The sequence below is a fragment of the Gracilinanus agilis genome, chromosome 3 (assembly GCF_016433145.1).
Source record: "Gracilinanus agilis isolate LMUSP501 chromosome 3, AgileGrace, whole genome shotgun sequence".
Taxonomy (NCBI): Eukaryota; Metazoa; Chordata; class Mammalia; order Didelphimorphia; family Didelphidae; genus Gracilinanus; species Gracilinanus agilis.
In genome coordinates, this window is record NC_058132.1 from 276,671,391 (window position 1) to 276,698,557 (window position 27,167).

The 27,167-nt window shown below is 37.4% G+C and overlaps 1 protein-coding gene across 3 annotated transcripts in view; it reads left to right on the forward strand.

Annotated features, from left to right (window-relative positions):
- CACNB4 (calcium voltage-gated channel auxiliary subunit beta 4) overlaps positions 1-27,167 on the forward strand; it is a 349,523-nt gene that overhangs the window by 278,928 nt on the left and 43,428 nt on the right. For all 3 annotated transcript variants that reach the window (XM_044669874.1, XM_044669876.1, XM_044669875.1), the window contains exons 3-9: positions 7,888-8,007; positions 11,496-11,618; positions 21,490-21,620; positions 23,559-23,635; positions 24,824-24,843; positions 25,069-25,149; positions 26,507-26,565. In XM_044669874.1, the coding sequence (XP_044525809.1) occupies positions 7,888-8,007; positions 11,496-11,618; positions 21,490-21,620; positions 23,559-23,635; positions 24,824-24,843; positions 25,069-25,149; positions 26,507-26,565 (611 nt within the window). The remainder of the gene's footprint in view (positions 1-7,887; positions 8,008-11,495; positions 11,619-21,489; positions 21,621-23,558; positions 23,636-24,823; positions 24,844-25,068; positions 25,150-26,506; positions 26,566-27,167) is intronic.

Consider the following 27,167-nt stretch of genomic DNA (forward strand, 5'->3'; position numbering starts at 1 on the left):
GTGATTGAGAGCCAGGCCTAGGGGAGGTCCTGGGTTCAAATTTGATCTCTGATACTTCCTAGCTATGCAACCCTGGGCAAGTCACTTAGTCTCTATTGCCTAGCCCTTACCAGCCTCTTGCCTTAGAACCAACTGGTAAGAGTTGGAGGGGGAAAAAAAAGCATTGCTAGCAATAAACAAGCTTTGGCTGGTCACTGACATTTCTCCCAAAGAGGGAATGACTGTATAATTTAGCTAAATTTGAATAGGTTCCATTGCCACTTTGGCCATTTGGTAATGAATTTTTCAACCGTAGCAACTATTAAAGACCTCTTACTAAGTGAGGATATAATAGACATTAATGGAGGAAAGACTACAGATCTACAAAATCACAGATCCTTGAAGTTGGGTACATTCTTTTTAGCTGTGGTATGTTTTGTCATCTTTATAAATGACATTGTAATGTAGATGACAAAACATTGCACTTAAAGTTAAAAGCCCTGGGTTTAAATCCCAGCTCCAGCAGTTACTATCTTGGTCATTCATTTTGAACAAGCTCTATAAGGCTCAATTTCCTTATTTTACAAATGGGGATACTTTTACTAACTTTGTTGTAAAGCATGTGTTTTATAAATTGAGAGGTTCATGGTGATATGAGTAGGATCATACATATAGAGTTGAAAGTGAACTTAGATGTCATCAGATCCAACTTTTTCATTTTATAAATGAGAATATTGAGACCCAAAGTCACACAAACCATACATAGCTGAGGATGGATTTGAACCCAGGTCTAGCACTAAATCCTCTCTAAACCACATTTCATTTTATAGGCATTTAACCAATGATGACTTGTGTATAAGAAATGATATGAGGAGAAGGAGAGGACTAATTCTCTAGAAAGGATGAGGGTTGATTGAAGGATAGTCTGAGCTTTGCACTGGCACTTATAGGATATTAAAAGTCCTAGAGGAAGGTCTCCAGCGTGTTGAAGAAAATGAGAAAGATTTAGACTCTAAATCCTTTAAATTTTAGAGGAAGACATTGAAAAGAATCTCCTGCAATAAGAAAGGCTGAGGTGATGATCTATACTGTTAGGAAGAGTTCACATATCACTGAGATCAAAGATTCAATGAAGTATTTATATAATATCATCATAAATCATTCAAGTATTTATTAAACCCCTATGAGCCAGGATCTATGTTCAATGCTGAGGATACAAATACGAAGAATGAAATAATCTCTATTCATGATGAACTTATATTCTGGTGGAGGAGGCAAGCATATAAAAATAAATAACATAAATGTAAAGTTAATAAATACTAATATAGGGTGTCCCAAAAGTCTCAGTTATAATTTATAAGCTGTTAAAGCTTTTGGATACCCTTTATATACAAATTAGTTAAATATAAAGTAATCTAGGAGCAAAGACCCTGACAGTTGGGGAGTGGGGAAGGGAAACAGAAAGGCCCTGAAGAGATAATAAAAAAGGCCTGAGCTGCATCTGAAAGGAAAAATCCATATTCTATAGGGTGGAACTACAGTGGTATGGGGGCAACCAGTGCTGTTAGGCATAGAGACAGGAGATGGAGTGTAGTTACTCATTTGTAGTAATGTATTCCATTTGTCTTTCATAGAAGCATAATATATTAGAATTAGAAGGAATTTTAGAAGTTTATCTTACATTTTAGTTATTTTATTTTTTGGAGATTCTTGCTGTTTTCTTGTGAACTTTTTGAGTGATTCAACTGTTTTCATTCTACATATAGTATAGAAGCCATTATTTTGTGGCCAACTGATTTTGGTCATTTGAAAAGCCAAATTAGTTTTAAATTTAGCATCTTATCCACACAACTATACAGCAGTGAAAAATATAAATCTATATGCTGGTGTTAGTACTAAGCAGCACTGAGTAATGCCACATTACACTAAAAGAAGAATTTATTAACTTCTCATTTTATCTCTTTGCCTTCAGACTACATTTTTCATCGTGGTTCTTCTAACTTCTTAAGCAATAACTATTTCCTTCCAAGTTTACCTAAAATATTTCCACTTACATGTTCTACTAGCCCCTTAAATCTTAACTTCCAAAACTAAGTTCATTCTCTTCCCCCTAAAATGGCTCTTCCCACAGACTTCACTATTTTTCTCCAATCTTTGTTCTGATTCCTATATTTGAAACTTTTTTGGTTGCCTTCAATTTTAATCTAACATATCTTCTTTATGTCCTATTGCCAGTCGTTGACCAAATTCTATTAATTCTACTTTTGAAATGTCTCTTACATCTGTTTCTCTCTTCCTGATTCCCACTGCATCATCTCTTTGAACCCCCCCACCCCGCATTTCCCCAGTCTCCCATATTTGAAACATTGGTGTGGTTTTTAATGGTCCAGTCTTTCTCCCATATCTAATTCCCCTTCCCGCCCCCTTGCATTTTCTTTACTGATCGCTTTTGCGCACACCATTTTCTATGCCTGGACATGTCCTCCCTCTCTCTTATTTGCCTACTGAATTTCTACCTATCCTGTAAATTAGAATTCAGGTAAAAAGAAGGCTTTACAGATTGTTTTACCATTTGAAACTATATGACTTAGACCACCAGCAGAACCTAATTTTGCAAACAAATAGTTATTAAATTCTTACTGAGGATACAAAGACTAAATAAAGCCTCCACAAAGGCAGGGAATATGGTTGACCTTAAATGCATTCCCTGGTATCTAGCACAGTGTTATCCACATAGCAGGTCCTTAAAAATACTCATTGAATTGACCAGCCTTCAAGTTTCTCTACTAACTGCTTGTTTTCTCAAAGGGAAGCCAAGACAGAACAGTCAAACACCTTGATAATCACCTAGTTCTCTATTCGTGGCTCTGATTGTTTTGTGTTTTGTTCCTTCTCATTTAGAGGTACTTTTCAGAAACAAATCTATCAACAGAAATCACTGGTTCTTTAAAGTTGGCAGAAGAATCTGTAAAACAATTAAAAAGCCCTTTATCCTCATTCATATTTCAAAAAAAGAAGCTACTATTCAGGAAGCTTTGAGTTATTTTTCTAGAGAGGGCTGCATGCCCTAATTTAAGAAGCTGGAAGACAGCTTGGGCAATTAGCCAAATCCCAGTGTCAATAGCAGGTTGGGTGTTTTAGGCTTTTGACTCATTGATTTTGGGAATAGCCCACTTTCTTATAAACTGCAAACATTAGCCTTTATTAATGCATACTCTCCAAATGAGGCAGCAGTATCCTCTTCAACTTACTGCTGTATAATCATTTTAGTGTCCATAATATCTCCACATCTGCTATTTCTGACAGTTTGAAACAGGTTTTCTGTATACCTCATACTCCCATTAAAGCACTCCTTAGGTTTGAAGGAATATTACGAAATCATAGGACATGCATTTATATATAATTTGTCTTTCTTTCTTAAATGGACTTTATAAAAGTGTACCTAACATTGTAATAAATCTTTTTCTGAAAAGTTTGCAAAAACAAAGTATCTTTTTCTAAAAAGTGAATGATCCCCTTTAAACATATCCATTTTGTGAACCTCGATGCAAAATCTGAGTCCATATATGTATACATTGTTTAAAAAAGCATTTGGGGAACAAGTTTAATTTGTTGAACATAATATAAACATAGATTCTTTAAAGATAACTTGAAAATAGGAATCAATCAATAATCAATAGTTGAATTTCCAATCAATAGCTAAATATTCCAATAAATAGTTAAATTTCCAAAACTGTCCTGTGTTCTTTACTCTTCTCCTATACCACTTTACTTGTTGATCCCATTAATTCCCATAGACTCAATGATCATCTCTGTGACTCATCACAGCTAGAAGGATCCCAGACCTAACCTCATTCCTGAGGACTCATTTTGTCTAAGTGCCAATTATACATTTCTAACAGCATGTCTTTTAGACATCTGAAACCCAACATGTCCTAAACTGAACTCATTACTTTTCTCCCCAAACCATTCCCTCTTCCTAACTTATTATTAATATTCCCCAGACCCACAACCAACTCCTCACTCTCACTCCATGTTCAATCAGTTTGTCAAATCCTGTTGTTTCAACCTTTGAAAGGTCTCTTATGTAAGGCTCCCTCTCTACTTTGATGCTACAACCATCCTGGTGTATAGACCATTTCTATAGCCTACCAGTTGGTCTCATTGCCTTCTATTGATCCTGCACTCAGCTGTCAAACTGTTCTCCCTGAAGGGCAAGGCTGACCATATCAACCCCTCCTATTCAGTTCACTCCAGGGGCTCCTTATTGCTTCCAACTTCAAAAGTAAAAATCCTCTGGCTTTTAAAGGCCTCCATAACCTGGCCCCTTCCCACATTTCCAGTCTCCTTATATGCCACTCCTCTCTGTCTGTTGTGTGATCTAGTAACAATGGCCTCCTTGCTAATCCTTCCACACAAAAAAAATTCTATCTCTTACCTCTGACTGCCCCATTACCTGGAATGCTCTTCCTCCTGTTTCTGCCTCCTGGCTTCACTTTCTTCCTTCATATCTCAGCTCAAATGTCACTTATTGCAAGAAGCCTTTCCCAGGCCCCCTTACTCTTAGTGCCTTCCCTCTGAGACTACTCTCCGGTACATATCTCGTTTGGGGATAATTGATTTCATATTGTTTCTCCTCTTCTAGATAATGAGGTCCTTGAGAGCACAGGTTAATTTTTGCCTTTATAACTTCAGAATTTAACACAGTGCCTGGTATGCACTAGGCCTTTGATTAATGGTAGCTAGCAGATTGATTAAAATGTGCCAGGCACTTCTGGGGATACGAAGATGGTAGTGAAATTGCCTCTACCCTTGAAGAACTTACAGTCGAACTGGGGGGTTGAGAATAGCTCGTACTGCACAGGAATTGGAGAGCATTATTATCATCCTGTGAATCTACTTTGACATATGATGTGTTCTCTAGGCTTATATTTCAAAGATCTCCAGGATCTCTGATTTTGTCAGAGTGCAAATACCTCCCACCAATACTATACGCAGCTTCCCCTTTTTTGTGGGGGCAGTTCTGGTCCAGCTTTATTGGACCTAAGGCACTTGAGAATTGGGTGAAGGTGCAATGGCAGAGGAAGGAGGCTGGAGAAGGATTAAATGGGACCAATTCTTAAGGTAAGGGGTGGGGCAGGGAAAGAGAGGAAAATGGAAAAAATAGGAAGGAATGGGGGTGGGGAGTACCTGGATTCAAAGGGAAGGTGGGAGAATAAGGTAGAAAGGTGGCAGGAGAGGCCTCAGAAAGGTGCTTCATCACTAGGCATTCTTCATTATTTGCTCTAGCCAAAAAATAAATGAATAAATAAATGAAAAATAAATCACCATAAAATAGACTACCTTTTAATGATAAATCTCTTGGAATTTAGCACAAATTACACTTGTAGGCACAAAGTGGATCACTGCTCACGCTGGAAGCCTTCCTAGCTCATCTGGAGTTTGGGATTAGTCTGTCAGTCAATATACATTTTTTTAAAGTGTCTGCTATGAGCTAGCAATAGAGAAGCTAGTCCAGCTGTCTCATTTTACAGATGAGGAAAATGAGGCCTTGGTAGATTGTGATTTGCCTAGTATCAAATAGTGACAGAATTAGGAGTTCAATAACTAAATTTGGAGTCTTCTAATTACAAATCTAATGGTGCCAAAGTTTGTCCTCTGCTAGCTTTTAAACATCTAGAGTCCTCTCCTCACCTTAGTGAGACACCAGAAAAAAAGAATATGGTAGAAAATGCAATAAATTTGTTGTTAGTTACTTTCAGTTGTGTCCAACTCTTTGTGATCTTTTTGTGGGAGTTTTCTTGGGAAAGAAACTCGAGTGGTTTGCCATTTTCTTCTCCAGCTCATTTTATAGATGAGGAAACTCAGGCAAACAAGGTTAAGTGATTTGTCCAGGATTACACAGCTAGGTAGTATCTGAGGCCAGATTTAAATTCATGTCTTCCTGACTCTAGGCCTGGTGTTCTATCCTCTGTGCCACCTAGGTGAGAAGTAGTATGGCCTCATGGATTGGGCATTGGATTTGTAGTCAGGAAGAAGTAGGTTCAGATCCTGTTTCAGACACTTACTAGCTGTGTAAACCTAGCCAAGTCACTTAAAGTCTCTCCTCTTTAATTTTCTCATCTGTAAAATAAGGCCTTGTTACCTCTAGGGTTTGTTCCAGCTATATATCTTTGATTCTGTGATGAATGATCTCTAACGTGGAATTACTGTTTATTTCTGCCTAAGCAAGTCGAAATATTTGATGGCACTCCTGTAAACAGGTTTACAGTAGTAAGTTCTAACATTAAGGAATGGAAGACTGAGAGTTGTCTCTTGGTAGGTTTTGGACCATGCCATCACTTGGATATCTACCTTCCATTCTTTTTTTTAACCCCTATCTTCTGTCTTAGAATCATTACTAAGTATCAGTTCCAAGGCAGAAGAGCAGTAAGAATGAGACAATGGGGGTTAAGTGACTTGTCCAGAGTCACACAGCTAGGAAGCTTGATTTGAACCCAGTTTTTCCTGTCTCCAAGTCTGGCATTCTATCTATACTGAATCACCTACCTGCCCCTCATGCCATTCTTTTTTTTAAATCCATACCTTCTGTCTTAGAATCAATACTGTGTATTGGTTTCAAGGCAGAAGAATGGTAAGGGCTAGGCAATGGAGGTTAAGTGACTTGCCCAAGGTCCCACAGCTAGGAAGTGCCTGAGATCAAATTTGAATCCAGGTCCTCCTGATTCTAATCCTGGCTCTCAATTCATTGAGTCATCTAGCAGCACTCCTCCCCCACCCCCACACAATTCTTTTAAGATAGCAAGAGAATCTGGATTATGGTTTTGGGGGGAATTATCCCTTTCTGCCTATGAAATCTATAAATACTGAGCATATTTCTAACTCTAATATTTGCATACCTATGAATACTGATTTAGCAAATATATGTATATTTGTATTTATATCTATCTTTATACCACATTTGCATCTACACACTTATATGTACACACACACACACAGACACACACACAGACACACACACACACACATATAGTTCATCATTTTTTCTAAGTTTCAGCCTTGCCACCATTTAAAATAAGGTGACCACATGGAACCATTTCCTCAGTGAAAAAGCAAGTCTTTCAACTCTTTCCCTCGACATTTGGCAATCTGGTATCTCATCTCTTCTTGCTTTGCAACCGCCATAGTGGCAGCAGTTGGTTCTCAGCTTGCTTCTTCAGCTGGTTTAGGCTGCGATTTCACTCTTGCTCAGTGTAGCTGACCCCCATCTGCGTGTGACTGGGTATTCCTGCTCCCAGCTCCAAACGTGTTTGTCTGCTTTGCAATTGTCTTGTCAAAATTGAGTGCAGGCAGTTGAGTGACAAGTTGAAATACTTTTGTAAAGAATATAGTGTTGCAATGTAAACTAGCAGAGCCGCAGGATGAGTGAGTATGAGCCTGCTTTGTTCTGTTGTAAACTTTGACAAATATGTGATCATTAATCCGAGTCCCTCCCTTGGGATTTGCTTCGTAATAAGCCGAATCTCTTTTTCCCAGCGTAATTATTTCCTGTACACAAGCGTATGAACAAATGGGAGTGAGGTGCAAATTCCACAGACAAATGCTTGCCCAACGTAAAGGCATCAGAAAATAAGAAATGTTGAGATTTCAAATTGCATAATTTTCCCTGCAGTATATTTCCTAGCATTTAGTCTAGTCAAAATATTTTCCCTTGCAGCATTGCTACCTTTTAAAGTTCCCCAAATGCCTTGCTAAAGTCTGCATTCTAAATTTATATCCACAATAAGGCACATATTCTCTGCACTGGCTTTCATGCAAATGAAAAGAACACACCCCTGGATTCTCTTATGAATTAAAAAAGTTGATATTCTTCTCATCGCGCTGTTCTGCCAATGTTTGCCTTTGCAGGGTTCAGCGGATTCCTATACAAGTAGACCATCTGATTCAGATGTATCATTGGAAGAGGATAGAGAAGCGATTCGTCAGGAAAGAGAACAACAAGCAGCTATCCAACTCGAAAGAGCAAAGGTGATATTTTTTTCTTCTTTGGTTCAGACTTGACCTGGCACTTAGTAGGACCTGGCTACGAATGTCACGTCTCAACTTCCCAGGTTTCTGTGTGATCATTTCATCAGCGTCCAAATAAAGCACCCAAAAATAAGTCTGTAGGATCCCTTCGCCCCTGAAAGAGATGAATTATGTTCTTGGTGAGTGATCACTTCCTGAAGTCCCAATGCTTCTTCCCTTTGTACACAATCTCTGCGAGCTCCCTTTATGAAGTGCCAGTTACTTGCAAACTGGCTGTCTAGCTGTTTCAGCCACCACCAAGCTTGCTCTTTCTGGCCTTTGAACACGCTGAGAAGCACAAAGCTATTTTCAGGGCAATTAGAAGTGGACTGTGTTCTTTGCCCCTTCACTCTCCATTAGATTAGGTGCAGCAGCAGGTTATATCTGCGACTCTCTTGATTTCCCTATTTGTCTCTCGGAGTCTTTCATATTGTTCCCTTCTCTCAGAGACAAGACCGGAAACTGGTGCATCCATGGTCAGTGAAGAGGAGCAGAAAATAGAAGAGTTATAGAATATTGTCAAATGGTAGATCTTCCTATACCCCAGGAAGAGAGAGTCCCCGAGGCTCACCTCTATTTATAGTTCTAGCCAGGAGCTATTTACCTACAGGATTTCTCCTCCTCTCCCCACTTTAGCAGTAAAATAGATAATTAAAAAGAGCAGAGAATTAGGCAGGTAAATGTGGTAAGCATATCTGCTTCATCAGCTGAAGACTTGTGAAATTGTGGGTGGTCAGTACCTTTATGAGGGAGAAGACTGAAATTTTGTATGTGTATGAAGTGCCATATGAGGGGCTGCTGTCCATCTGCACTGTCCATGGCAATCCTGGGTGCTAGTATAATACATAGGTCCGAAGAGGACCATTTTTTGCCTATGTTGTGGCTTTTTAAAGTTTCTCTCAAGGTCTGATTTCTTTTAATTATAGTTGCCTAAATATAAGACATTGCACAAAAAGATATATATGGGAGAGTCTAGGACAATGGTCTTGGAATAGCCCCGAACAATTCCCTTTCCCCCTCCCTCTTCCTCTTCCTTCTCCCCTCCCTCTGCCCTCCGTTTTTCCCTCTGTCTCTGTCTCAGTATCTGTCTCTCTCCCTTTCCCTCTCCCTCTTCCTCTCCCTCTCACTCCCCTTCTCTCCCCCTCCCCTCTTCTCCCTCTCTATCTCTCTGTCTTTGTCTCCCTCTCCCCTCTTTTTTCCTCTCTCCCTCCCTCTCTGTTTCTTTCTCCTTTTCTCCCTGTCTCTCTCCCTCTCTCCCCACCTTTCTCTCTCACCATCTTTCTCTCTCTCCTTTCCTTTCTCTCCCTCTCCCTCCCTCTTTCTCCCTCTCCCTCCCTCTTTTTTCCTCTCCTTCCCCCTTCTCTGTCGCTCTCTGTCTCTGTGTCTCTTTCTGTGTCTCTGTCTCCCTCTCCATTTCAGGTAAAAAGTTTCAGAATTTTTTTTTGGTAGGCTCTGTGTCTTCCTTCCTGACGTTAATTTGCCTTGGCAAGTCACCTGCTACTTTTCTGCTCAGAGTTGTAGGGGTTGAAAGCATCTTTCTAATGTTATAGCTTATGAGCCTTAACCAGTTTGCTTCCTCCCTTACTTTCCATTGATTCTTTTTTAAACCCTTACCTTACATCTTAGAATCAATACTAAGTATTGGTTCCAAGGCAGAATAGTGGTAAGGGCTAGGCAATGGTGGTTAAGTGACTTGCCCAGGGTCACATCGCTAGGAAGTGTGTGAGGTCAGTTTTGAACCCCAGACCTCCCATCTCTAGGCCTGGCTCTCAATCCACTGAGCCATTCAGCTGCCCCCTCTCCACTGATTTTCAATTGACATCTGTTAATCCGAGACTTAAATTAGCTTTTTAAAAGGGTGTTTACTAAAGTGGCATCATAAGAACAATTGATACAAAATATTTACCCTCTCCCCTCAAAGACTGTGACACTCTCACCAGAATGTATAGAGTCAAGGGGAAAGTGGGTTTCAGACTCACAGAAATACATAGGACAAAGGAGTAACAGGACTCTTGAGGATCCTTTTTTATCCCCTTTGGTGGGGCCCTCATAAAGTTCCCCATAAGCATCTCTATTGCTTTCTGTTAGGTCTCTTGTACACTTCTAAAGCTTCCTTTCTTCAGTGAATCTAGCTTATTCTTGACTCCTAATATAGACACTGCTTCAGATGTTTCAGTGATACTGCTAGGATTTCAAAGAAAAATCCAGTCTTCTGACCTTCTGACCTTCCAAAGTTCATTCCTCTGGTTGAGGTTTGAGGGAGAAGACAGATTCTTATCCTTCCCTTACACCTGTAAGTAAATCTTTCTCAGAGGCTTTGCTGTAATGACATTCCTTTTTATCCTGCTAAATGCTCTTATAATTTCTGGGCTCCAAATTGGTTTGTTATTTTATAGAATCACAGGATGTCACTGTGTCTCCTCAGCCAATCCCAGTAGACTTCCTGTGCAATATTATTCCCTTTATCTGATATCTTTCTCTTCTCCCAAATTGATCAAAAATTTCTTGCACTCAGTTTTAAGGCCTTTGCTTAATTATTGATTCAGTGGAGATATCCAGGCCTCGTAAACAGTTAAGGCAGTCACGGATATGATGTGATGATTGATGGACTAACTCAATTAACCTCACCTTAACATTTATTTTCTTGAAGGAAGGTAATATATAAATCCTTTAGTTCAGCAAGAACTGAATCTATTTCCATGTGTATTTTTCTATACTTAAATACTAATTCACATTATCTTTTCTATGTGAAAAGAATTGAAAAAAGGGATTAATGTTAATGAAACCAAGAATCTTTCCTATGAATAGCTAAATCATCCCTCCTATTTAAAAGCATATTAGTTTCAAAGCTATCTTACTTGTTGGTGTCCTACTCCAACCCTCCCTTTATTCTTTTTTCTGTGTTTTTAAATGTTTCAATTCTTTCATTCCTCCCACCCCTTTCCTCAATCTCTCCCCCCAAAATAAAAAAAATTTTTAAATTCCTTTTGCTAGATAACTCTGTCATACAAAACAAATTCATTGATTGACTAAATATGTCTATCACATCTCTTGCCACAAGGTTGATAGCATGCTTTGTAGTTGACCTTTTGAAATTTAAGGTTAATAATTGCATTGATCAGAATTCTTCAGTCTTATCAAAACTGTCATTTGTTTTCCTGGTCAGGACCTGATAATAACTTTACTCACATGCAAGGATCCCGTGGGGAATCCTTTAGATGATATTCGTCTTCCTTTGCTCTAATTCCTCAACCTTTTTGAGATTTATTACAGATTTCATGACTTCCCAGAATGCCTGAGAATATAAAATTCTTTGGGGAGTTATCTCTTACCATTGATTTACATTTTATATTTTTCCAGATCACAGAAGAAAACATTCCAGTTTGAAAAGTTTCAACTTACAGTACCTCTCTCTCTCTCCCTTTTTTTCCACATGTTTCTGTCCCCAGTCGAAACCTGTAGCATTTGCTGTGAAAACGAATGTGAGTTATTGTGGAGCTCTAGATGAAGACGTCCCTGTTCCAAGCACTGCCATCTCCTTTGATGCCAAGGACTTTCTGCACATTAAAGAGGTAAATAGGAAGCACAAGACAATGCAGTATTGTCAGGTATACCACAGTAAAACAAAACCAAATTGTTCAAAATTTAAATTTATTGACCTGCTTTCAATTATCAAATTCAAAAGATGTTTTTTCCTTATTTTTTTTTTAAAAAGAAAGTATTCATGTCATGACCTGAACATACAATGTTTATAGATTCTCTTCCCCATCTAGCAAGTGGATGGGGAAGAGAATCTATAAACTTCACCTATCAATTTACCTTATAAGAACTGGAATTTATTAACAATTTCATGAGTGCACCATGAGGATTCATGTTCTAAAATTAGAGGATATGCGGGAGCCAGCTCATACTGGCAGAGAAGAACTGATTTATAGTTAGAGCATTTGCAACTTGGGAACTGGGAAAGCCAAAAATCAGGGCTTGATTTATCATTTTGTTGATTGTCTAGACTTTAGAAAGTAATGAAAAAGTATTACTAATATAGTTTAAATTTAAAGGATATCATGCATGCAGTTTTCTTTCCGGAGAGATGGTTGTTAAAATCTATCATTTCACTCCTACTCAGAGTACTGATATTTGTAATGTATGATAAGAGCAGTGTGGTAGCATGGATTATGAGCCTACCATGGAGTCAGGAAGACCTAAATTCAAGTTGCATTTCTTTTTTTTTTTAAACTTTTACCATTTGTCTTAGAATAGATACTAAGTATTGGTTCCAAGGCAGAAGAGTGGAAGGGGCAAGACAATTGGGGTTAAGTGACTTGCCCAGGGTCACACAACTAGGAATTGCCTGAAGTCACATTTTAACTCAGGACCTCCTGTCTCCTGGCTTTGCTCTCAATCTATTGAGCCACCTACATGCCCCCAAGTTCCACTTCTGACACATACTGGATATGTGACCCTGAAGAAATTACTTAGTGTCTCAGTGACCTGGGCAACTCACTGAAACTATAAGATACAAAGTAAGTACCAATCTTCACTGGTAAAGAGTTTCCTTATTAGTAATTTTATTTTTCATTGAAGTTATACATCTGGTCCAAAAAAAAGCCCAAGTGATACCAAGGCTGTGTATGTATATGATACCAAAACATCTAGTTTGTTACAAATAGCCAAATGTCTTATACTGTATAGACAAATAGCTAAATATCTTCAGATAGACATGGAATTAAGCAGCTGAAGCATGGTATAGTAGAAGGAACATTAGTGTCCAAAGACCTGGATTTTAGTCTTGGATCTAACTCTTATTAACTGTGTAATTCTGATCAAGTCACCTAACCTTTCTAAGCCTCCATTTCCTCATCTGTAAAATGGGGATAAGTAATCCTTGCTCTCCTTTCCTCAAAGAGCTATTTTGAGTTGCACACTCTATAAACCCTTAAGTGCTATGTGTATGCAGGTTACTGTTGTTATTATTGTTATCATTATGCAGCCTACATGATCATCAGGCATGAAAAGAAAATCCCCAGTGACTTTCCCGGTAGCTTTCTCAGTTAATTTCATAGAACATAGCCATATGGGAGTTGCAGTTCTCTTTGGTTAATGATACTTAACCACATTTGTAGGTTGATTGTTACTGTAAATACAGATATGGAATGTGAAGTGGGTTATAATTGGGTACCACATGCACCTTTACAAACAATGTATTATTGCCATTTTACTGCCCTAACAATAGATCTTTGCAATTAAAGGCATGTTGGTGGTTCACAGTTAACAGTTCCCCAGACCACAAGATTTAAGCATGGGCTCACTTCTCATACAGCTCCTTCAGCATCCTTTTGGCTCTGTACAGCCTGCCCCAGCTCACCCCAGTGTACTGCATTGTGCTTTTTTCCTTTGGGATCTCTCTTTCTTACCTTTTCAGTCTTCTTACACCTTTATGCCCCTCCACATTCCCCGTGAGCCAGGGGCATTGACCTCCTTGCTGTTCTTCACACATGACACCCCATCTCCCAACTCAGAATATTTCTACCGACTGTCCCACATAGCCAGAATATTCCCTCTCCTCATCCCTACCTCCTGACTTCCCTGGCTTCCTTTAAGTCTCATCTACAGTCTCATTTCTTCAAGACACCATTCCCCAATCCTCTTATTTTATTGACTTCCCTCAAGATTATCCTCAGTGTATCCTGTATGTATCTTGTTCATAAGTAGTTCTTTGCATGTTTCCTCCCCACTTTTAGATAATAGGGACAATTTTTTTTTGCCTTGAGTTATTTCTTCTGGGCTTGGCACAGTGCCGGACACAAAATAGGCTGGCCCTAATAGCATAATGACTTCTCCATGCTATGGGAGATTTCAGACCATTTAAAAAATAGAGTTAGTAAAACTTGTATTATGTTGCTTTTTGATCTTTTTAGTCATGTCCTACTCTTCATGACCCCATTTTGGGTTTTCTTGGCAAAGATATCAGAGTGAATTTCCATTTTCTTCTCCAGCTCATTATACAGAGAAGGAAATTGAGTCAAACAGGGTTACACATTTGCTAAGTATCTGAGAACAGATTTGAACTCAGAAAGATGAATCTTCTTGACTCTAAATCCAGCACTCCATCCACTGTGTTTATCTGTCCCCTGAGTGGAAGTATTAAGGATGTTTCTCAGTCACAGTCTTTTCTTTTTACAAAAATATCATGTTTTCTGTCCTTTATAAAAGTCCAGTTTCCTTGTAAGTTTTTTTTAAATTATGTATGAAAATCCTAGGAATTATAATTTTGTGGTTGGGGACAGGGACTATGGAGGATTGAGGCTAACCAAAAATCCATAAACACAATTTCAGATTCTGAAAGGAGAGTAATAGCCAACTGATGAAGTGAAATGCAATACAGGACAGCCAACAGGTATTCAATTATCCCATGAATATACCATACCTCCCCTGAAATAGCAGCAGCATAGCCAGCCTGACATAGCACAGCCCATACTGCCCCCATTATTACTTGTGGTGTTATAAGCAAGTCCTACTTGCTCATCTTAGATACTTAAGTATTTTAAGTAGATTTAGATATTTAAGTAACTTAAGCATCTTTAAGAAATGTGCACGTTTTTATGACTCTACCTTCAAATTTTCACTTTGCCCTATCATTTCTTAACCTCTAGAAGTGCTTAGTTGCCTATGCCACTATAACTGTACATAACTTTTCATTTTTTAATTTTAAAAATGCTAAAAATTTACATCTTCCCTTTATGTATAAGAATTTGCTACCTACATGAATTGGAGCATAGTATACTCCCAATTCAGAAGACATTGCCTTATATTAAATAATACTTGTGGAGCAAGAAAGGGCTACTTTTGATTAGCAGAGACCCTTGTCTACAACATACCCCACTAACCAAATAATAAAAGTGGTCTTGGCTTGAACCTTTTCTTAATAGGGCATTCCTCCCCAAAATACTGTCTAGGGCAGTGATGGGCCAACTTTTTGTTTTGTTTTGTTTGTTTGTTTTGTTTTGAAACCCTTACCTTCAGTCTTGGAGTCTATACTGTGTATTGGCTTCAAAGCAGAAGAATGGTAAGAGTAGGCAATGGGGGTCAAGTGACTTGCCCAGGGACATACAGTTGGGAAGTATCTGAGGCCAGATTTGAACCTAGGACCTCCAGTCTCTAGGCCTGGCTCTTAATCCACTGAGCTACCCAGCTGCCCCTCTGGGCCAACTTTTTAAAGAGGGTGCCAAAGGAAAGGAAATGCTCATCTGTAAGTCTGTTTCTAAGGTAACTCTTTCAAAGTTTCATTGCATTGTGTCCTACTCATAGTATTTATCAGATTTAGGAATAATGTAGCAGGGCTGGATAGAACATTTCAGGCCCCCCACCCCCACCTTGCATCTGGCCCACAGGCTGTAGTTTGCCCATCACTGGTCTAGGCCTTATTACCTCACCCTTTCAAATATGCCCAATTCCTGGTTATCTTTTAGTGCCTTTAAGGTTACAGTTAAGTTATCCCTTTATTTGTGGCTTTTTATTGGATTCTTCCAATCTCCTTAATATTCTTTATCAGAGGTATCAAAAATGATGCCTGCTGGGCACATCTACCAAGTGTGTCAGAACCAGATTAAAATGTAATTGGGAAATGTTTAACAAAATAAATAAAAATACAGTAGGTCATAGATAAAGTTAATAATTTCTATTTGAATTTAGCAAAACTGTATCCAGGAGGCTGTGGATTATTTTCATTTGTTTGTAGTGGGGAGCAATGTTCATATTTTTCTCTCTGAATGTAGATGGATAACACTGAGCTATTTAATCTTATGGGGATTATGGCTACTTGTTTCTAGATATTGAAATACTCCATTAAAAAAAAATCTCTTTATAAAAGAGAGTGTTGAGCACTTTAAGGAAATCAAAGTCTAGGAGACTGGAAGAGAACTAGTGACCTTGAGAGAAATTGTGCTACAGAATGTCAGCAAAAATGGCCAGGCATTTTTAATGATGGTGCCTCCTACTCCTCTCAACCATCTCTTTGAAGGCCATTCATTATGTTTCTTCCAAAATACTACTAATAGGGAATGTCAGGGACGAGAAAACAGACACAGAGGAAAGCTATACATATACCTGTCCATATAAATGGAATGATGATAATATTAAATTTCTGGATGTGTATATGGAGGGTAAGGCAAGATATATATGTGTGTATGTAATACTTTTCTTCTAAGTAGTTCAAATAACTTCCACACACATTGAAATCTGATTCTCTCAGTGGTTGAGCTATTCTCTGATATTAAATTAAGCATTTTGAAGAATTACATAGTCTTTCAGGATACCAGTGCCCCCTTAGGGCCACCAAGGTACCATTTACTAAATTACTGCTTTGCTGAACTAACTTACTCACAGGAAATAGTTTTAGCCTTGGGAGAATATGAGTCATCCTCACTTTAGTCCTCACAACAATAGTCAGCTTAAAATCTAGCAGTCCAAGCAAAAATTTCTGGAAGGAACCCCTTCCTTCTTGATTTAAAATAAACATATCTAGTTCCCTTCTAATGCAAAGGCAATTGCTGAAAGTAAATTAGATCTAAGGTGTCCAGCATTATCTACCACATCAGAGACTGAGTTAGGAAATGAATTCAGGTTTCCTGAACTCAGTTTAATTTTCATTGAACATCACATGCCTGCCCAATTTAGTACCTTGCTTCGAGAGGACTTTTAATAAATATTCATCAATACATAATTGCCATTTTTCTTTGATGGACAATGGGCCAAATGTCTATATTGTATATCAATCTCATTTATGACCTTAAGCATGAAAATGTTCAAAATAGCATACAAATGGTGGCCCACTGAAAATAATTATCTATTGGTCCTGTAGAGGTAAACAGCACCCTTTCTTTTAACTTATCCTCATAAAGCATGACCCCACCGGGACAAATACCTTTCTTTATATGCTCCTAAAATATCAGTATCATTCCTAAAATGAAATGCCAAGAACCATACACCTACTCCAGATGCAGTCCATCCAGGGCAGAGTACAGTGAAATGAATACATTCCTAGGTCCAAGAGTTTTTTTATTCCAGTGGACCTATAATCTCATTAATGTGAGCATTATTTCCAGTGATGCAGATTGCAAACTGTTGATGCATTTCCATTTTGTATCACTCTTGTACATTTCCTCCCATAAATCCTTCATAGGAGTGTGTGGGTGTGGCTGTAGGGAGATAGCCTTTCTTATATTTTCTTGCCTTCCCAGATGTTGCAATGAATGGAATGCAAAGGCCAATAATTATCCTTCACCCTTGCTACATGACTGACTTTTTTTTTTATTCCTGATCATACATTTCTCTAATGACGTACTTTAGATCAGTTTGCCAGGAATTCTTCATTTTTAATATGATGTAGCCTGTTCATTCCCATTATATACCTTTTTATTACCCTTTACATAGTCTTCAACTTTAGTTTTCTTCCATGATTCACAGCCATTCATGATAAGAATATTGGTGTTTTTTTAAAAAAAAAGATGGCACTTTGCTTCTGGAAGAAAACTTAAGGTTTTTTAAAAATTCTATGACATTCAAAAAGCAATGCAGATCTCTTTCCTTTTACTGTCCAGTTCTAGGTCCATCTCATTATCCTTTTGTACTGCCTGACCAAGCTATATAGATATATACATGTCTCTGTGTGTGCATCTACTGATAGATGAGCTATAACACAAAGCCCTAGACATTGTACCTTTCTTAATACAGCCTAAGGTCACATTAACTTTTAATGTCACCTATAATATTCATATTCATATTAATTCCATATTCAGATTAATTGCTCTCTAGACATGCCTCCCTATATGATACTGTCACTGTAAAATTGAGGGTTTTAAAAAATTAACTCAAGTATAAGACTTTATATTTGCTGACATTAAATTTTCATCTCAATTCCTGGCATTCTCCCTGGCATATAGGAGATATTTAATAGATACTTATTGATTGATTGATTGATCTTGATAAATTTAGCTCAGTGTTTTAATTTGTCAAGCTCTTTTTGGATCCTGACTCTGTTATCTAATGTGTAACTTATCTGAAGCCATCCACCAACTCCACGAAGATTCCTAGTGGGTTGAACACTCAGAAAGGGGAACTAAGCAAGGACTGAGTGAAAATGGGTTGCGGGTTAAGAACTAATGGAAAGAGAACATAAGGCAAGAATAAAGACACGCAGACATAGAAAGTTTTGGCATAAGGTAGACAGGAAGGGAGTAAGCTCTGGTGGTCAGAAGCTTAGAAGGTTCAGTGCTCTTCTTGGTCAAGAGCTTAGATGGTTCAGAGCTCTCTCCTCAACTGTCATATAGCTACTTTTATTGGGGTTACAACTGTATAAGGGGGGAAGGGGAGAGCCAAATGGTCTGATACATTAACATTATGAGGTAATCATCAGGAGATGCAAACTGTGGGAACCTAAAACATTAGATAGAGCTAAAGTCTAGATCAGGAATCCATATGGCCTAAGGTTTTGTTACAAAATGCTAATTGATTGTTTTTGGTAAAATAGGGAGCCTGAGATAACTGACCAGTATTCCAGAAGGTAGCCTTAGGGAAGGGCTAGGAATTTGGCAAGGTTGAGGTTCAATTTAACTCAAGGTTACAGAAACCAATCATAAGCAATACAAGAGTCATTTTTTGAGCATTCCTAAAATAATATCACAATTAATGTATACCTGGATTGCTACACTATCCATCTCTCTCTTTGTGTCATCAGCATACTTGATAAGCTTGTCTTTATCCATGTCCTAGACTAAAATATTAAGGAGTGCTCAGCTAAACACAAATCCTTAGGCCACTCGAGTTAAAGCATACCTCTAATTTGACATCGACCTCTTAATGGCTATTTTTTTGTTTGGCTAGTTCTAACCTCATCCAACTTAATTGTTGAGAGACCCATCTCTCCATATTTTCCAGAAGAGCAGCATGATAGATTTGGCCAAATGCTTTGATAAAATCTAGGAAACATCTATGTAGATTCTAAAACACAACTTCTGTGAATTCTTAAAAAATATTTTAAAAATTATGTTTTAATTGAATTCGTTTCCTTTGTAATCCTATAAATTTGATTTTGTGTATTTAAAAACATGATTCTGAAGAGTCCCTTGGCTTTTTCCTCTAGAACACCAAAGGGGCCAATGGCACAAAAATGGTTAAGAACCCTTGGTCTAGAGCATTCCTCTGGGTCTAACAGTTTAGTTACCACTGTCAGGGAAAAAAAATGACAGTTACCATGACATGTTTACAAAGTCATTTTAGTTCTTTGCGGTCATTTCTTAAAAAATGTCTTTAATTAAAAAAAAATTCAGACCTGTAGGTTTATAGGTGCTAAGGCCTCCTGGCAAGGTGTTTCCTATACCAATTTGCCAAACTAGCATTTATAGAGCATTACATTATATCATTGGATCCCCCCAGTGACCCTGCAAGTTAAGTGCCATTTTCCTCATTTTATAGATGAGGAAATTCAGGCCAAGAAAAGTTAAGTGATTTGACCTGAGCCATACAGCTAGTGTCTGTGCAGGATTCATACTCTTGTCTTCCCAACTCTAAGTCTTAACACTTTGTTCATTCTGACCCCTTGCTGCCCAATGCCAATCAACATCTTTACAACGTTTTTTCATATAACACAGTGAGGTTAAGTGAGGACCTTGTCCAATACAAACAGGATATGGCTTCTGTACTTACCTCTCTATCCACTATGCCACATTTCTTCTCTTTCCTTTAAGAAGGCATCTTCTGTATTTTGTCAGGAATCTAAGTTAAGTTCCTCAGTCTTATAGTTTCACCTCCCTCTCTCTCCTTTTTTGAAAATCAAGACATGTCCCTTTCCAGTCTGGTCTCTCTTCTACATTGGCATGCAGATATCATCGAAAATTACTTAGTAGTCAAATTCACCAGTGTTTATAATAAACTTTAGTAAGGGTCTAGTAGTTTGAATTGACTAAAGGCAACTAGGTGGTCTCTTGTAATCTTCCTGTTTATCGTGGATATCAACTCCCTTTCCTTCATTTCTGTCCAGAAAGGCATAGTCACAAAGTGGATAGAGGATCAGACCTGGAATCATGGAGACCTAATTTCCTCTAACTCCTAAAATGATTAATCATGAAACTCGGAGCAGATCATTTATCCTTTCTTGGACTCAGTTCCCTCATCTATAAAATGAAGTTAAGAAGATTAATAGTATCTGCCTTATAGTGTCACTTTAAGACTTGAATGAGATACTATTTATGAAATGTCTTACAAATTCTAAGGTTCCATATAAATATCAACCATGATTGTTACTCTACCCTTGCCAATCCAAAGCAGAGAAAATAAGCTGAAATGGTATATAACAGCATAGATTGAAAATTGATATCAACCATAGACCACAGTCAGGTTTTATTCAAGCTTTATCTGAGAAAAAAATCCTATATTTAGAAAAATATGATACATATCCCCCCCTTCCCGCTCTCCCTGATCATCATCTTTAATTTTTCTTTTTTACCACTCAGGTAAAATAAAAAGTACCACTTTATCACATTATTATGATCTAAACTAGATTTTTTACATAAATGATACCTTTAAAAATATAAACATACTTTTGGAGTAAAAGAGTCTAAGAAAACCTAATACTGAAATAGATAGCCTGGAGAGGTTTTGACCTCTTTCCAGGAGACTCTGGAGACAATAGTATTGATATCTATTTTCCAGGAATGGTTTGAATGAAGCCCTTGCCAGAGAAGCAGAGACACAGAATAACTGGTAATAGCTCAGGGAGTCTATCATTACAAGGCAGCTCTTGCTTTATTCATCAGATAAGGTCATCCACATAACCTTTCTCTGAATTGTATGAAGCCTTTTAGTTTGCTTGTTTCCTGGGCTTACATGTTATGGAACTTTATACAGAATGGAAAGTGGAGATATGGTAGTCATCAGGTCAGCTCTAAGATTACTATCACCCTAAAGATCCATAGCAAACTTATACTCTCTTCTGCCATATATTTGTTTTCCTTAAAGCAATAAAAATGAACCCCGCTTGGTAATTACACATTTAAAAGGGTATGCTCCGCACCAAGATTGCATATGATAAGGAATAATATTTTCTTTATTCTTAAATAATGAGGGCATGCCAGGGGTTCCCTGCCTCAGATATGACTAGCTCATCTCTCCAAGTCTGATAGCTTTGATGCACTTTTATCCTTTATCCAAAATTTATCCTTAAGAACTGGAAAGGGCATGGACCAGGGTACTGCAGGATTCATGCCTTTAGCCTCAGCAGTATACCCCATGCCTAGGCACTGTACATAATCTATTGATGTTTGAGACTTCTAAGGGAAGATCATGAGATTAAATGCTAGGAATATGTGATTATGAATTGTTGACAGTTAAGTGGAACATATGCTACTATTTTGATTGATTGATATTAGTTTTATTTCTTCATTACAGAAATATAATAATGATTGGTGGATAGGACGACTGGTTAAAGAGGGCTGTGAAATTGGCTTCATTCCAAGTCCACTTAGACTGGAAAATATCCGAATCCAGCAGGAGCAGAAAAGAGGACGCTTTCATGGAGGGTAAGATTCCCTCTCTCCCTTATTGCCAACTGTCTTCCCTCAAAGGAAAACTAGGTGATATTTTTGGTTTGAAGGAATGATTTTAAATGCACAGAATTTTTTAAACCAAAATTCACCTGGAATACAAGACCTGCTTTGAGAAAACTGATCTGAAAAGGATCTAAACATTTCATCATCCTTAGCACTCTTTCTGCATATGTGCTAATTATGTCCTGATAACTCCATTGAGTATATTTTAAATCTGCAACTATGTCCATAGCTACAAAAAAATCATATATAGTATCAAAAGCTTCATCAGATTACTTTGTTAAGTAGTGAAGCCCTACTCAATTGTTCTGCCATTTAAATGGGCCATGGAAAACCACACTGACAAAATTGTTCTTTTCTAGCCACTTTTATTTAGGTGGAAAAACTGACAGGACTCAGAAAATAATGGGTGGCCAAATAATCTAAGAGCATTTTTTGTCCACTCAAAGTTTTCTAGAGTATCTTATATGTCTAGCTGATAAGATGAAGAATTGAATTGACTTTATGAAAACTAAGCTTTAGAAAGATACCAGAGGACAAATATGAATTTTACTTGTAGGACAAGTATTTAAAAGCCTTACAGGAAAACAAGCAGGTATTAATAGGCCCATGTATATTAAGTTCCTAATCTCACTTAAGCATTGATTTCATGTGTCATTATTTTTGAAAATCTTAAAATATAACCAATTATCACTCTTTCTTCTCCATCTATTTCCTCCATCTCCTTCCTCTGTTGGGGGCACCTTCATCTGTTTCAGAAATGTTTCTTTCTTTGTCTGGGATCCCATGTAATTGCTTTGACAATAACTTAATTATAAGAAGAATAGAAAAGTCAGAATGAGAAATCATCTTCCTTCTTCCATTTCTACTTTGCTTATTTTTTCTGATATGTGCCATGACCATCTATGGTGATACTATCTAATCATATCTTTGGGTGAGGGGGAAAGAGCAGGGATGTACACATACTTACACACATGCACATGTATATGTGCACGTGCATACATACATGTATGTATGTGTGTACATATATAAACTAAAAACTCCCAGGGCATATCAATTGGACTGAGGAAACTTAAGAATCACATAAAGTGGGATATATATATATAATCAAATACTTCTCATTCTGTTATAAACTACATATGATCAATTTCCCACTACCTGACCTCATTTTTGCCTATCCCTACCTCCACGTTAACTACCATTCCATTTTCTGAGATTGGTTCAATTAATGCTTTACTGTATACACATGGAAACAAAGCATTCTTAGAAATTCTATTTAGTCAACAAATTCTTAAGTGCTTATTATATTGCATGAACAATGCAAGGCCCTGGGATCACATTGGAAAGCATGGCTCCTGCAATCTTCATTGAGAGAATAAGATATTTTTATTTTGATCTTTCTTTTGGCATTACTGAGTAGAAATGCTAGGCCTAAATGAAACAAGAATAATCATATATTCATGATACAGTTGTGCCAATCCTAAAAATCATGAAAAACAAAAGAAATGAGGGGAAATAGAATAATAAATTAAATCCTTTGTAGCTCAGAAACTCTCTGACAGTAGAGAACATGCCCTAATTATCTTTGTATCCTACCCTCACCTAGTGTAGCACTTTTCACATGGGTAATAGGAGCTTCATAATAGCTATTAAATGACAATCTCACTATATTAAAAAATTTTTTTTCAAAGCTTAGCTAATGGTCCACTCATTTCAAGTAATATTCCTTGCACCAAAATTCCAGGACTCTAATAAAAAATCAATTTGGAGACATAATTGAGGTTCAATTGCACAGGATTTGATTTGTTGAATTCATTAGGGTTTTAGTCAAATAAAACATGTCATGTTCTGGCTCTGTCATTAGAGAATCTGTGAGGTTTGTGTTACATATATTTCTTGGTTATATCCTAGGAAATCAGGCGGCAATTCTTCTTCAAGTCTCGGAGAAATGGTGTCAGGAACATTTCGAGCAACGCCCACATCAACTGGTAGGGGTGTTATTTGAACACTTATTAGAAATTATTCTTTTCTTGAGATTTCAAAAAAAATTGAAATGCTTTTCCTAATTCAGAAAAGTTTTAGGTCTGATTTTTTTCTGATATTTTCATTTTATTATATAATTACAGTACCCTTTTTTTCCACTTATTAACTTAACTTGGCACTCTACTACTAAAAAAAACTCAACAAAGCACCACAACTGTAAAATAATTTTGAAAATATTATTGACAGCCCAGAGGCAGATTATCTGAAATAGGTTCTGACTCCAAGCTCAAAAAGTCTTGGAGCTTTTTAAGACTATTAGAAGAAAGAAATGGAAAGCTATGGATTCTTTAAGGGGAAATGCTCTCTTACCAGCTCCCCAAGTGATTACTTGAAAAAAGTCATCATAGCTTAGGTTACCTATCAAAATGTATAAATAGTGAAAGTGGGGGAAGCAGCTACCCTCAGGAACTAAACTAAATTCTGAAATTTAAGGAAATAGCATGAAAGGTGGCATGTTGGAGATTATTTGTACTTTGGGGAAAGTTGAGCTAGCTAGCTTTTCTTCTCCTTCATGTACTCCCTTCCTGTATGCTGATTCAGTTGTGATTCAGTTCAGATATAGGGAAGGGAGCCAAGAGGAGGAAAATAGTACTTCAAATTCAGCCCTATAAGCTCAAAGGGTCCAAACTGGGCTGTAGAAATCCTGGATGATCTCTCTGAAGAACCTCAGGGAAAAATCATTATAGTTAGAACTCCTTTGGCACTTTTCTCAAATAAACCGAGCCTGACCCTAGGGATCTCTAACAAAGTTGTTTCGAATTTCTGAAAGCCAACTTGAATCCTTGGCTCAGCCAGAAAACTTCGTGGGACTTCTGAAAGTCCTTCTGTTTATGAAAATTTGAGGATAGCCCCAAATTCTCAGAAATATTATAAATCAGTAGCCCACTTGCCTCTGTATTTGAATAGGGCAGGGTATAAGGGAGCATGCTATTTATATGTTGTGTTCTCCTTTACCCTTCATGAAATGGAGAGGATCAATATAAAAATTGGTCATTTTTTCCCATGTGGTCTTCGTCATTAATTGGTAGACCAAAGAATTTTGAGAATATAGATATTTTTCCATCATTTAATATCATCTACTACCATTTAAAAACAGTACATGTTTTGATATAGTTCTCATTGTTGTCTTTTAGCAAAACAGAAGCAAAAAGTGGTAAGTTGTGTTTTTTTTTATTAAAACTATTATTAAGGCCTGCCTGCCTACTATATACATTTTCATTGATCTGATCAGTTGTTAAATGAGGGATGTTTCCCTCCTCAGCAGGAAGCTGTGATGATACTTTAGCGCTGGAACTGGAAAATAGAATCAGGTGTTACTGTTGATAAGCTATTATCCTCTTGTTTTTCTGGTTGCCAATTAAAAATTATCTTTTTTCAGACGGAGCACATTCCCCCTTATGATGTTGTACCATCTATGAGGCCGGTTGTGTTAGTGGGGCCTTCGCTGAAAGGTTATGAGGTATAAGTGCCAGTCTGTTGTTTTACCTTCATTCTTCTTGTAAAACAGAAAGCACAATCATTTGGGGTTAGGTCTTCTGGGTACTCAATCTAGTCATCAAGGCTTCACTGATTACTTTTGGCTATCTTTTATATAAGGGTAAGTGATCAGATTTCATCTTATCCAGATCTCTTTGCTTTTCTTCCAAGCCACCCCTGTTTCTTTATTTCATCCTTCAAAAAGACCTCTTGGAAAATGAAAGGAGATAAAACTTTAAAGAAACTGTTTTGCCATATTTTTGGACAGCTGTGGTCAAAAATAAAATTGGGGACAGTAAAGATGCATTAATTTCCTATTGATATCTTATGCCTATGAGCACTCCCTGTTCTATCACCATAAATAACTGAAAACTAATTCCCTGAGGTAATATACCAATGATCAAAAGCCACCCCGAATCATCCCATAGACTATCAAAAAGCCTCTTGTTAGATCGTTTGGAAGAAGTGTTTAGATACTGTCATGGGATTCTATTTTGAAAACAAGAATATTATTAAAAATGCTAGCATAATTTTAAAGCAGATAGATTAAATATTATTAGATAATAAGAAATTAGTAAGGACTTTTAGTTCATTACATTTTTTAAATGTGAGGTCTTTTGATCCTTGTAGATTTAGGGGAAAAGAGGAACAGATGCGAAGTAGCGGTCCAAAATGGAAATCTCAAAGTGTGTAACCCTGAGCACAGAGTGCATAATGGCTTGTTTGAGATAGAAATAAACATCACCATTCTCTTCCTCTATTGCTATTGGAAGAGCTGGGGGGGGGGGGAGGGTAGGTGGGTTAGTGCTTGTTATTAGATCACAAAGAAAATCCTTGGATCAGAAAATGTATCACCGAATATACAAAATCTTGAAAAACTCCCAAACTCCTGGCAGGTTTTGTATTTCTTTTAACTCTACCCTGCCAAAAAGAAGAATGGCTAAGGTACTCTGGGGCAGGGCTAGTATCTATATATAAAAGGCAGTTCTATGGCTACTGCTCTGCTCCCTGGCATGAGTTCTGTTGCAGGTGGCTGCCTTGAGGGGCAGGGACTTTGCATGATTTTTTTTTCATCAGATGTAAGCCTAAACAAAGGAGAGGCTCTACGAAAGGAATAAGAAGAGAGTTTTCTTTTCTTTGAGCTCAGTAAACATTGCTAGTCAACTCCTATGTGAATGGAAAGTGCCAAGTGGAAGAAATGGAGTAAATGAATATAGTTACACATAAAATGGCTTTTATAAGGAGCTTAACTCTAATTGGTAGTAAGTGCCTCTTCTCTCACTTTTGACTTCTTTCTCTCTCTCTCTGTCAATTGTCCTATCTTTCTCACCTCTGCAAAGGTGACAGACATGATGCAGAAAGCCCTCTTTGACTTCTTGAAGCACAGGTTTGATGGGAGGTGAGACATAAAGACTTTTTTCTTTTCACTGAAAATGTGTGACAGTATGGTTTCTATGCCTATAGTGTTTTCTTTTATTGCAGAAATGTTAATGTGATAAGTTCACTTGATTATCAGAAAAGAATAAAATAAAATAGTTCTGAACAGTCTGAAATAAGCTTTGCATAGCCAAAAAACAATCCTAAAGGATGCACGTGAATATTATTCTTTCTTTAAAATGTTTGAATTAATGTATTTGAACTTTTTTCTTTTTCTGCCTGATATCCTATACATAGAAAGCCATGAGATATGTGTGCGTATATATACATATGCACATACACACACATATATCTTTGTATATATAATTCTCCATGGCATCTTAGCAATATCAGTGGATTTGGGGCATTAAAATATTTAGTTACTTTATTAACATGAGAAAAAATTGATATAGAGAAGGAATAGCAGAGAAAGCTTCATTTTAGAAGGAAGTGACAGATTTGTTCATTTTTAATTAATTCAAAATACAATGCTCTTCTTGCATAATGGAATGAACTTCGATTGAAAAATCAGTTAGCTTTGGAGAGTTATCAAGAATGGGAAAAAATTTAAATGATGCATACAAA